The 13099-nt window shown below is 42.3% G+C and overlaps 1 protein-coding gene across 2 annotated transcripts in view; it reads left to right on the top strand.

Annotated features, from left to right (window-relative positions):
• The first annotated feature begins 8568 nt into the window (after nt 1-8568).
• The window catches only part of Spag6 (sperm associated antigen 6), a 48015-nt gene continuing 43484 nt past the window's right edge, over nt 8569-13099 (top strand). For both annotated transcript variants that reach the window (XM_013014624.1, XM_013014623.1), the window contains exons 1-2: nt 8569-8659; nt 8782-8877. In XM_013014624.1, coding sequence (XP_012870078.1) covers nt 8635-8659; nt 8782-8877 — 121 coding nt within the window. In that variant the 5' untranslated portion in view covers nt 8569-8634. The remainder of the gene's footprint in view (nt 8660-8781; nt 8878-13099) is intronic.

Below are 13099 nucleotides of genomic sequence, written 5' to 3'. Positions count from 1 at the left end.
TCAATCTCAGCTAACCCTCTTCTTCAACTTGACCTGAAATGGCTTTCCAATGACCAATTAGAAAGCTATTGTTCACCTTGTAAACAAGGCTAGAGGCAAAGAAAGACGTGAAGGTGTTCACTCCCTTATTGCTTACGGCGACACAAAGAAGAGCTTAAGGACCATTTCTGCTCTCTCTGGGGAAGGGTGGCTTGCTTTCCTATGGGTTAGAGCTCCTGTGGGTTAGAGCACTCCTGCAGTCTCAACTCTTCTTTTCTTTGTCTACCTCGGGTATTTTGCCCGAAATCCAAAATGCAATAGTTTGCATTGGCTCACACGTGACATCCACGTACTTGGTTCTTGTTCAAGATGGAGCACCCAGCTTCTATCCCCCCCCATTTAAGCTGACGTTCGGAATCAGCCCACAGCGATGTAGATTAAGGTCTTATGCGTGAAGCCTTTGATAACAGTCCTTAGGAAGTCCGCCCTTTCAATGGTTCTAGAAAATTGCTTTAACATTTTTTTTAAAGAGAAGAACTGTTATATTCTTCTAAGTATTTTATTTAACTAGGAGATATGCATTGCCAACTTTCTTTGCTCTTAATAATTGTTCTTTCAGTTGCTCTCATGGATTGAGATTTCATGTAAATCACAAATGTGCTGAGATTTCTAAGACTAACCTTGTCTAAGACAATCGCCTGTCTTATTTAAATTCCTTTGTGAGCCCTGGGGTCCTTGCGATATAACACAACAAATACTTGCCTCTTTTCCAGAAGACTCCAGAAGTCTCAATGACTTTCATTAGCAAAAAAGCCCCAAAACCCAAACACCAAACTACTTATGACCACAAAGTTTGGATATGTTTGATAAACTCAATGAAATACAAAATAGTTTTCAAGCTGGTGACATTACTTTGATATGCTCACTTATGCATATTCCAATAATTGTATTTCAAGTGTGGTAGACTAAGATAGCTTTCAGGATTCTGAGAATGACAAATGATATATAAGAACTTGTAACTTTGCTCATCTCCCACCAAAAGTCTAAAAAAATGGTTAAGGAACCATTAGTAGGTTAAGATTTTAAAGTGATTTCATACTTCTTAAACCATAAACATGACAGTAACTATTTTTACAGGCATGCTTTAGGGGCTAGTATTAGATCTTGTAAATCTACTGAGACAATGCACTTTGAAATATCCTACTTCATTAAAATAAGCTTTTAAATATCACAAAATGCTTACTATTTCTTAACCATAAATGATGCTAACCTCAAAGTAAGAGTGCTTCCTAAAATGCCCCTTGGATGCATTATAAAAGGGGTTCATCTTTAAGCTTTACAAAAAGTCAACTTCATTCAGTAAAACAGTTTACTTCAAAGTAGAAAGTTAGTACAACTTGATTCCTACAGACAGCATAACCTGTAGCTTGCCCTACTACCTCCAGCATCACCTTGAAAATGGGAAAGCAAGGCTTTCCTGAAGTTTCTTTGTATGGTCTTTCAAGAAAGAAAAGCTCCAACAAGTTGTTTTAGACCCAGTTAAAGAGATTATCCCCCCTTTCCCCTATTACAACTGTGTCTTTCAGTGAATCGAAGATCAAGTGATTCATATTCATGTAAATTATTGCTATTGAGTGAAATAATGATAGATTTCATTGGTTTATTTAAACTGCAATCAGGAATGAGCTACTTTTGAGACTACATCTCTAAGGCTGTAGAATTTCTTTCCTGTGGACTCAAAAAGTAAGCAATGAAGTCATTTCTGTCTCACCCAATTTTCTTTCTTGCTTGCTTTTTTTTTATTAAATTTTAACTATTTTTGACTCTTCCAAAATTATCAACAAAACTTTTGAATTCAGAAAATACATTTACAAAATGCTTATGAGTGAAATATAGTGGGAAGACCCAGTTTGGAAATCTTTTAGCTGTTCAGGAATCAGACAAATTAGTCTTATCAGTAATTAGCTCGAGAGTGTCTTGCTTTGAACATGATTCATTACAGTTTGTTTTGTAGTGTAATTGAAGAACCCAGTCAGGGTAAGCTTAGGAAACTGTGTTTAGCAGCTGTTTCTAAATATGCTCATGACAATTTTCTTCAAGTATTTTACTTGGGTTTTCTTTACACTCTCCTGTCACTTTCTGAGGAGCAAGAGGCTGCCAGATTTAATAGAATCGACTTAGTTTTACTAAATGATCATTTTGCCCAAAAAGATCACTTTAAAAAAATGTTCACACCACCACTTTGGACACTATTTCTTAGGAATTTCATTACAATAAAATAAGCTTGCCCACTGGGTAAGCAACTTTTAATGTAGACTGAGGAAAATGTACTTTCATGATCTTTAATATACCCAAGGTACATAATCTCTCTTACATACATACTAGGGCAGCACATACTGTTATGTTCTAAAATGGGTCCTGGGGACATCCTTTCCTAGAAAGATCATGGTATTCGGTATTTTGGTATTCTTTTTTTTTTTCAATAACTTTTGGCATGTATTTACAGCATTATATATAATCATCATGTTCTAAAAAAAACCAATGTCTTTTCTATACAATCGTGCTACAAGAAGTCCTTAACCTCTCTTTACCCATTATGTGTCCTTAGTTTTGACAGAAGTTAATTAGTAAGCTGTTTCTCTTGGAGATGTGTACAGAAACATAATGTAGTTGTTTGTATACATACAACTTTAATTATAAACTTCCCCACCCTTTACCCTTGGCTTATAAATAAAGTTATAGTAACTGAATTTTATTTCACCAGGAAGGGGAGGGGGGAAACGCTCCCAGAATAAATAGAAAAGCATTTAAAATTTATTTCCTTAAGTCAAAATATTTCTTATAATGGGAAAGGTACTAGTATTTTCTCCATATGGGTGGCTAATTGGTGATTTTGTTTATATGAAAATCTTGATTTGCTCACTTGAAAATAGGGTATAATTAAGGTAGACGGCTAATTTTAAAAATTCAGATTTAGCATTATTCAAATGTTTCTTCTGGACAAAACGGAGTGGAAATTGCAGCACAAGCATCTCTTCTGAAAGAATGAAAGGTTAGTGTTATGATGTCCTGGAAGTGAGTCCATATTTTAGCGACGCACACTCTGCTCGGATAGTCTCTGGGAGGGGAACGTACCTGCACAGCGGTTAAAGGATTTTTAAAAAAAAATATTAGTTCCAAGGTTTGAGAAATTTTAAAATCTCTGTACTTTTGCAGTGATATCCAGGCGTGAAAGCATACACTCAATTATCCTTCAAAATAATCAATGCGCCCAGGGACTTGGCAAAGCGAAATGACCGCAAAACTTAAAAAAAAAAAAAAAGGCTTGCACATGCGCAGTGAGTAGCGGCTTGCTACTCTCCCCGCCCCCCTCACCCCCCTTTTCTAAATAAGCTCTCCGCGTCTCGCCCCGGCGGGATCCGGCCTGCGCTGCGGGTTTTAGGGCGCTGGCTGCTGTAATCTGGTGCAGGAATCTCCCACTCCTCTCCTGGCAAGGGGGATCCCGAAGCCCTTCCCTCCGATCCTCCAACTTTAAAGAGCACTCGGACCGATCCGGGAGCTGAGCAGGGCAGAGCAGGGCAGAGCAGGGCAGAGCAGGGCAGAGCAGGCCGTTCCGAGCGCGGCGCGGACGCTTTGCTGCGCCAGGGCTGCGGCCTCGGTGCTCCGCGATCGTCCGGGCTCCTTAGCTGCACTTTGCTTAGGCCTGGCGGGGCAGCCGCGCGGCGGGGCGGGGAAGGGAGGCCCCCGTCCCACACCTCCGCCCCGGGCCCGCGCAGCTTTGCATTTCAAGTGGGAGGCCTGGCCTGGGGACCAAAGCGAAAGGAAAGGCCGTCTCCATTTCCCTCGTGCCCTGCCGTCCCTCCCACCTCGATCTCCGGCCTCCTCCCTCCCGCAGCACTACGAGGGTGCCGAGGCGGGGTCGGGGGGGGGACCACCCTGCACCCCAAACGCACCCAAGGCCCCAGCTCAGCCGCCACGTCCTTCCGCACACGCGCCCGCGGCCGGGGCGCCCCGGCCCCTTCCTCCCCTGCCGCCCGCGCACCCCGCCGGGCTCCTAAGCCACCGCTGCCACCTGGTCCCAGGATGACCCACAGCCCAGTTTTGGAGGCACAGCTCCAGGCGATCCCCGGCTCTCCCTTCTTTGGGAGACACATTGTGGAGACGGTGAAGCCGCTCCTGGAAGTTGGAGAAACTTTAGATGAAAGGCAAAAGCAGATGCAGTCAGAGCCCTTTCCCTCAGCCCGACGGCTCGACGACCCACGCGACGGCTGCCTGTCGGGGCAGTGTCATCGTGCGTGGGACCCTACCCCCATCGGAGCACGGAGACCCGAAGGTGTCCAGCTTAAGGGTTAGGTGGGCAGCCGCGACTCGGCCCTGGAGGGACTCATACCCGAGCACGCGTGGGCTGCGTCCCAGACGCCAGCTGAGTGGGCTCTGAGGATCCTTTCTTTTCTGTGCAACACCTTCCCTGTCTCTTGAAAGATGTGCAAAATTAATAACAATTATTACTACTATAGGAATCACACACGCGTATGTGTGTGTGTGTGTGTGTGTGTGTGTGTGTGTGTGTGTGTATGTTGAGAGCAACCATACCTACAATTTCTAAGACAAGTCCAACAACTCCAAGATTTAGAAAGGGTGGGAAGTTGAGAGAGTAGCTGCCAATCTAGAAGATTGACAGAGCTCTTAGGGTTTTCTTTTTGGCGACACTGGCTTGGGTACAATTTTTAATCAAAACGCACCTCAGAAAGTACTGTTTTGCTTTCTTTCTTTCTTTTTAAGGAATACACACACCCTAAGCAGCAATAGCCCCCCTCCCCCATCCGTGCATGGCATTGTTCTGGGAAATGTTACATTGTATTTTACACCTACATTAAAAGCATCTTCCCCCCCCCTTTAGTATCAATTCCTATGCTAGGAGTTACCTTTTTTGGAAAAATAAATCTTCCTAAGTAGTTTATTTGGGGAAGTGGAAAGCATGACTTAAATCTTATCCACTGAAATGCTGGAAAAGAGCCATATAGATCCACTCAAATACTAAAAAAGGAACCATGTTTAGGTATATCCAGGTCTACTGAATCACTGTTAACCTGACAGTCTCCTGGCCTCATCACTAAATAGAAAGAGAAGAACTTTAAAGTTTCAGAATCATGGCATTGGTTCTAAAAGATTCAAAAAGTAAAGAATAAAGAAGCATACGTAGACATGTTCATCCTTTTCTCTTCGCTTTCCTCTGCCCCCCCCAAAAGAAATGTCCAAATACCTTCTGCTCTGGTAACAACTTTGAAGGCACAATTGGATGATCTGCTCACACATAAATGTAAAATCTAGATTTTTCCCAAACTGGGGGCTCTGCAACATTTAGGATAGTCCTATATTTGCTTTCATCATTGTAGATAATATTTAGGGTCTACTAACTTGATTGTGGAGTATGCAATGCTTTGATTTTTCTGTTCAACCATGTAAATATGAAGGCATGCCAGTAAGTTTAGATTTGGTGTTGGCAAAATGATGGTTGTGTGATTATTGTGTATTCATAACTTCAACAGTTATGGGCACTTATCAACTGAATCTCTTTTAAAGTATCATAATGCTATCTTTTTTTGAGAAGATTTCACATCTAGACACAACATCTAATTTTTGTTAAAAATAAGACATGATTTAGAGAGAGGGCAACAACTGGTCAAGATGCATTGTATTCATCAAATGATTCCTTGGTACGACTTGAAGATAAATATTTTTTAAAGGACATAACTTAAATGTTTTAAATACTTAGGACTCTTTCCCTACTCCACCCTAAGCATATCATCTTTTGCTCCAAAAGCATTTACAGCATGTTAGATCAATGAGAGTCTAAGCAGTAGTGGGTTTAAGTTTGCAGAGTTAATACAGGCTTCAGTTGCTGCTTATGAAACTTCATGCCCCAGAAGACAGTATGTCATGAACATACTGCCTCATATAGTGTTTGGCACACATTGATGTTTGGATTGGTAGAGGAATATAGATAGATAGATAGATGCACACTTCAGACACTTTAACAGAATTTTAAAGTGTAGATCTTAATATCTAGTTAGTATATATAAAACTTTAACTGTTAAATTCAGCTAGGAGTTGAAAGATTACATCTATGTTAAAATTAGAAAAAAAGTTCTTTTAGGTGCATGTACTGTACATTTCTATGGTGATGGGATTTTCTGAATTCTTAAAGGACATTTGTAAAGATAAACAAAAGAAGATTTTTGAAACTAGCTTTATTTGGTTGGGTTTCCAGCCCCTCTCTGTAAGAAACCAAGTGAAGAAAAAATGGTTTTGAAGTTATATATGATATATAGTATTAAAATTAGCTTTTCCCAAAAGGAACCAAAGGCTTCCAAACTTTTCACTGCTGCAAGGCTTTAGAAAGTTCTTCAAATACTTTATTCTTAAACCAAACATACAGTTTTATGTCCAAACTACATTATGAATCTCTAAATTCAGCTGGTATTTTAAGAACACTGATCTTGGTTTAATAACATTTCTTTAAAAGAGCATCTCTAAGTAGTTTTCTTTTCCACTGTTTAACTGTTAGTCTAAAGGTGTGTGTGTGTGATCACAGAATACACATTTAACTGTGTAAAATAGAGTGATACTTTATTTTAAAGTTAGAAAGTTGAGAAGTGGGTCAGACAATGTAGATTTTTTTTCTTGACAGAGAAAGTAATCTCTGACATTTTATATTCAAATAATATCATTTTCATTTACATGTATCTTATTCTATTACTTTTTCATAAAAATTTAAACACTTTTCAAAAACAGAAAGCTAAAGGAAAGAAGCAAAGATCTAACTATTGGGATATGAAGTAGGCATGCTATACTAGTTTTTTGCCAGGGACAATTAATACAATATTTTAAAACATAGGCATTGACAACTCAGATTCTCTAAAGTCTTTGTATGCCATTTGAATTTAAGTTTTCAAACTTTGTGGCATTCCATCAGTAGATTGTGTTGTATTGATAGATTTTGATATTTTCCTCACTGATGTGCTCTTCACACTTTTAAAGTGGAGTATATATAGTAAAGAAGTTATTAAACGTGGCAGATATAGTCGTTTAGGAGCTTAAATTGTTTAAAGACTGGCACTAAGTATAGAACCTTTTAGTTTTAAGGGGATTTTTTTTCATAATGCAACAAAGGAACCGAAAATAAAATTAGGGTAGTTAATTTACAATTTTAATTATTGACTCAATGCAACTACATCTCCAATGGAAGTCTACAACTTTTTAAAAAGACTTGTTAGGAAAATATAGAGATTTCTGTGAAATTTATAGCATAGTTAAGTCCAGGGATTGTGAATGTCAATGGCTTCTGAATTGCAGAATAAAAGATGAATACTCTGGCTCTGGGGGGTGTCCAGGAACCCATTGTACATACCTTCCTTTCTTGGATAGCTAGTCCATTCCCCAACTATTTGGGGCTCCACAAAATATCAAGACTTCATCAGAGGTTTTAGACAAAATGAGATCTCAAAAACTCTTATAGAGGACTGACTCCAAATGTGAGAACCAACCAAGTCTGCATGCCCTCTTCTCTTAAAGAAGAGCTACCACTTCACAACAGCTGTGGCTATCTGGTAAACAGTGGTGTTTGCCACCTGATGAAATTAGTAGTTTGTGATGGAGAAATATTTGTGCTGATGGTTGTCATTGTAACATTTGGTATGAGTTTTCCAAAGACTGGAGAGGGCACAAGTAGTAAGCTGGGCACCGACATTTTGTCAAAAGTAACTAGGTACAGAATTCAGATTATATGAACGAGGGCAACCTGGGTTTCCAGGTAGACTCTCCCTCTCTTTGGGGAAATATCACTCAGCAATAAGATGAAGGATCAAGGTAAAAGGTGGTTTTAGACATCACGTGAAAATGTGGAGACTGCAAAATTAGGGTATTTATCATACTATCCCCTCCTCTGCTTTCCCACTGCATCTCTAGAAGTGCCCATGTGTCACTAGTGTCACGAAGCGCATGAGCACGGAAGTGACCTTGCAGGAACCCTGAAATAAGAGAGGCCAGAGTAGAAACTTGGACTTGAGGGCTGCACTGACAATCACCCAGGATCCAGTGATCCGTGGTCACGAACGCGCTTCGTGGAGGCCCCGGGAGCGCGGCCGTCCCTGCACCCCGGCCCTGGGCCTCGCAGCCAGGGCACCGCGCGGGTCTGGGGTCACTTTGTACAGAACACGGTCCCCCCTGGAGGATGCCGGGGCCCCGCGCGCGGCCCTCGGGGAGTGACATTCGACGGAGCGTGACCTTCACGGCCGTCTGGCTGGGGTGATGCGCGGGGGAACCCCCGGCGGCGGAGTCCGCCCCGCTCCCCTCCCCCTGACATCCCCTCGCCTCCCGGGGGCGGGGAGTCTGGCCGTGCGGGCGCCGCCCCCCCACGCGGGCGGCCCCGGGACCGCGGCCGTGACGTCACGCCCGGCCCTGGCCGTTGCCGCGAGACGGCGGCGTTCCGGTTCCGGTCGGTTGCCCGGGAGACGCGGGTACACAGAGGAACGGCTCCCGTCTGAGACCCGGCGTTGTGGCGGCGGTCGCCTCCCCCGCCGACCCGCCGCCCAGCCGCGTCGCCGCACCTCGTTGCCGCCGGGAGGTGCGGGGCGGACAGCGATCGCGGGCGCCATGAGTCAGAGGCAGGTGCTGCAAGGTAGGGGCGTGGCGGGCCGGGCGCCCCCCCCCCCCGACGGGGCAGCGGAGCTGGCGGCGGGGCGCCCCCTCGACGGGCAGGCCCACCCCCCACTGACCCTCTCTCCTCCCCCCCTCCCCCAGTGTTCGAGCAGTACCAAAAGGCTCGCACCCAGTTCGTGCAGATGGTGGCGGAGCTGGCGACCAGACCCCAAAACATCGAGACACTGCAGAACGCGGGTGAGCCCGCACGCGTCCCGACGCGCACCCCCCCAGCCCCGCACTCCCGCGCCCTCAGCCCCGCCTCTCCTCCACCCGCGCCTCGCGGCGCCCCGCGTCCCGGGTCCCGGGTCCCCGGACCCCCGGGCCCGCCCCTGGCCCCAGATCCCGGCCTCCCCGCTCCCGGACAGCTGCGGGATGGGGACCCCCCGAGAAGGGAGTCTCGCTTAAGTGCCTCCAACCCACCGCCCAGCCTGCGGGTGGAAGCATTCGGGTCTTCGCGGGTGGGGCCCGGGGCTGAGCGGCCCCAGGTCCGTCCTTCCTGCCTTCACTGTCTGGCTGAAAATCAAGGCCACGCGAAATGACTGCCTGGAGGTCATTTTACGTGGATGGGAAGCCGTTTTGTCCGGGTGCCTCGGCCTGTCACCCCGTCTTGGATCACCTTCGACTTCCTCACAGCAAAGAAATCCCAGACGTGTTGGGCTGGTTAGGGAAAAGCGGATGGTGTGCTGGAGTCTGGGCCAGGGGATTCCGAGCAGGGTAAAGACCCGGCTGTGTGACAAAGCCTAGTGGTTCTCTTCTTTCCACTCAGGGAAAAGAGAGGAGAGGCGGGTGGGGAGGGAAAGAGGGAGGGAGGGAGGAAGGAAGAAGGGAGAAAAGAAAGCGGGAAAGGGGAGTCATCCCATCTTCCCTTTTTGGATTAGGATGATTCTACCACTTCCATTGTAAGGGAGCTATCAATACTATCTTGAGAAATCTTCAATTTAGAATATGGTGGAGGGAGGTGAATTTGTTCAGAGTACACTGTGTGCACATATGCAAATACCACAGTGAACCCCCCTACAATATGTACATTAACTCAAGAGAGAAATATAGATAGATGCTATATAATATTGTATAGAGCCAAATATGGAAAATTCCAGAACAAAAACCCATGAAGATTTCCACTTACATTGCACTTTGAAAAATGTGTCACGGGTAACTGCTGTGTAATACAACTATATAGTTTTAAAATTGTATAGAGGAAGTGCATATATTTTAAGAGGGAATTCACTCAAAGAATCAGAATGAAATGGTTGCAATTTGTTTATATATGTATTTATTAAAATGTCATGTTTTATCCATATATATATATATATATAGGGTGTAAAAATAAACTTTCAGCTTGTAGGATAAGATCTTTGTCACTAATTTACATACCACCAAAATAAATGGAGAATATACTCAAAGCAAGAATAGCTAGACTTAATATTTACTCTGGGTTTCTTTGAGGGGAATTATTACTGCATATGTGGTAATTTTTTGTCACTGAGATTATTCATTCAGTGTTTTCATTGGTAGAGGTGGAAGAAACATTTAGATTGGAAAAAGTATTTATCTTTAAAACTCTTTTACATTTTGAGGTAATTGTAGATTAATTTGTAGTTGTAAGGAGTAATAGGAGAGAGTCTGGTACTTTTAGTGTCTTGCAATTGAGTACAATGTCACAAACAGGATGTTAATATCAGTAAGATTTCATTGATCTTATTAAAATTTCCCCTGTTATACTTGTGTTTCAGTGTGTATAATTTTATATTACATTATATATCATAGCCATCATTGTAAAAGCACTACCTCCTGCTATTCCTGAATGTGACCAAAAATAATAATCTATTTCTCACATCTTGTCCCTGTAAAATGATATTGTTTTGTTATGTAGCAACAGTAAGTGTGTATCAATTATGTATTGCAACCAAATTTTTCTCAGACAAGTGCCTTCATTTTGGTAATGTAAGTTGCTAGTGCATTTTACTCTTGATTTTGACTTATTGTCTACATATCTGAGAAGATTTTGCAGAGGTTTCTAACAATCCCTTGCTATATACAGTTTAAATAAGTTTTATAGTCTAGAATAATATGAAGAACATTTTCAATATAGAAAACCATGATAAATGGTAATTCTCTTGTTATGAAATTTGAATCATTTCATGTGAAGGGAAATGAAGATTATCAATGGAATATTATTGTATTTTCATTTTCTGAAGTTTCTCATTATGTTTTTGATGTGCTAATGAGGAAATCTGCCTGACTGAAGATGTCCAAAATCACTGCTAAAGCAAAAGAAAGTATTGAAACCTCTTCTTTAAAGTAGTTGGAAAATAATAAGTTTAATTTTTAATCAAAATGATTGCTAGAGAAAACTGTGCAACCTTAGGTTTTAAGTTGTGGTTTGATTCCTCCTGAGTAAAAAGAACATATGAAAACATTAAAACATCTAATGAGTGCCCTCAAACTATATATATTTGAAACATTACATCTTGCAGTAATTTAAAAATGAATTTTGATACTTCCCCTCTCAGAATAATAAACCACATATGGCTGTAATAGTAGAGATAGATAATGCGTTGTTACCTTTACCAATTATATATTTCCAGCAATTGGAGATAGTTACTTACTAAATATAAGAAACATGTTTTGTGGTACATTGGATACTAGGCCACTCTTAGGCCTGTTTAGGAAGTCTAAAGCAAACTAACAAAACTCAAAACTATTTTTAAACTGTTCAGTTTACATAAAACACCCTTTTCTTAACTATTTATATTTGTTCTATAACATTTTACCTAAAAATGCAGTAAAACATGGCAAATCAGTACTTAAGCACATTTCCAGAAGTAGAATTATGAGATTGACACAGTCCTTTTATTATGCATCTGTATGAAACCATGGTGCTGATTTAGGTAATGTTATGTGTCTAGGGTTCAAGAAAATAATCAATAAGGGTTGTTGGTATAAAATGATTTAAAATCATATGTCTGGAGCAAACAAATCCAAATCTTCACATTGTTTAGTTCCTCAGAATACTGAAATGGAAAAGCCTCCTCTGAGCCTGAGTAATGCTCTTTCTACTACTGCCTCTCTTTCACAGTGTTTAGCACAATGATAAGCATTTAGTTTCTCATTTCCTCACTCAGCATGCATCCCAGGCCTAGCACAATTCTTATTAGTAAATATTTAGTAGTGAAGGACAGAGTAGTCATTTGTATTACAAATTTAAGATTGTACAAGTTTGGTAGTAAAATCCCAACCCTCAGGAGCTCAGGCAGAAAGATCGCGAGCTTGGGGCTGGCTTGGGCTGCGTAGTGAAGACGCTGTCTCAAAAAGGCAAAGAAAGGAAAATAAATTGAAATTGTTATAACGGCTTAGGCAAGCAAGTGCAGTAGAACACTACTTAAGCCCAAAGAAGGTTAGAGAAGTGCATTTATGGTAAAGTAACTTAATAGCTCTTTTTCTTTTCTTTTCCTTTCCTTGCCTAGCCTTGCCATATTGGGGTTTGAATTCCAGTTCTTGCTAGACAGGTGCTCTATTATTGGAGTCAAATTTCATCCCATTTTTTTACTTATTTATTTATTGGGTCCGGTTGTGGGGCCTGAACTCTGGGCCTGGGTGCTGTCCCTCAGCTCTTCAGCTCAAGGCTAGCGCTCTACCACTTGAGCCACAGCGCCATTTCCGGCTTTTTTCTTTTTGCTTATGTGGTGCTGGGGAATCAAACCCAGGGCATCATGCATTGCAAGGCAAGCGCTCTACCACTGAGCCACCTTCCCAGCCCTTTCATCCCATTTTTGCTCTAGTTTTTGTTGTTTCTTTTTCAGGTAGGGTTCCACATTTTGCCCAGGGCTAGCCTCAAACAAGGAATCATCCTACCTCTAGCCTCCTTATGTAACTGGGATCACAGGCGTACATCACTATGTCTAGCTTATTAAGACCTTTTGCCCTCAAGCTGCCATCCTCTTGGTCGGTCATTCCAGAACTAGTTTCTCAATTTCTATCTGATCTTGTTCTCTTTTCATGAAAATTATTAGAAAATTATTTCTAGATGGTTCTAGAAGTTCCTCATGAACTTTGATATTAACAAGTCCCCTGTTTAGGCTTTTCAGTAGCAGTGGTTATCCAAAAGTTGTGAAACGTTGTAACTTTTGAGCTCTCCTTGAGAAGGATAATGGGAATTCGAGGGGAGCCTGCTTTGAAGAACTTTAACTGGTACATCCTGGAGGGAGGTATAAGTGAGTAGGAGTGGTCTTCAGAGTTTAAGCTGGTCTCAGAGGCTCTTTAGGCTTCTCTAGATCATAAGAAAAATCTTACCAAACCAGGAGGGTTTTGTTGTCATTCTTTGTTGTGCTGATCCTGGGGCTTGAACTCAGGGACAGGCTCTGAGTGCTGTGTCTGAGCTTCCTTGCTCAAGGCTAGCACTCTGCCACTTGAGCCA

The sequence above is a fragment of the Dipodomys ordii genome, unplaced genomic scaffold, assembly GCF_000151885.1.
Source record: "Dipodomys ordii isolate 6190 unplaced genomic scaffold, Dord_2.0 Scaffold24, whole genome shotgun sequence".
NCBI classification, from domain to species: domain Eukaryota; kingdom Metazoa; phylum Chordata; class Mammalia; order Rodentia; family Heteromyidae; genus Dipodomys; species Dipodomys ordii.
The sequence above is the reverse complement of the archived record's forward strand: the minus strand, read 5'-3'. Positions and strand labels throughout refer to the sequence as shown.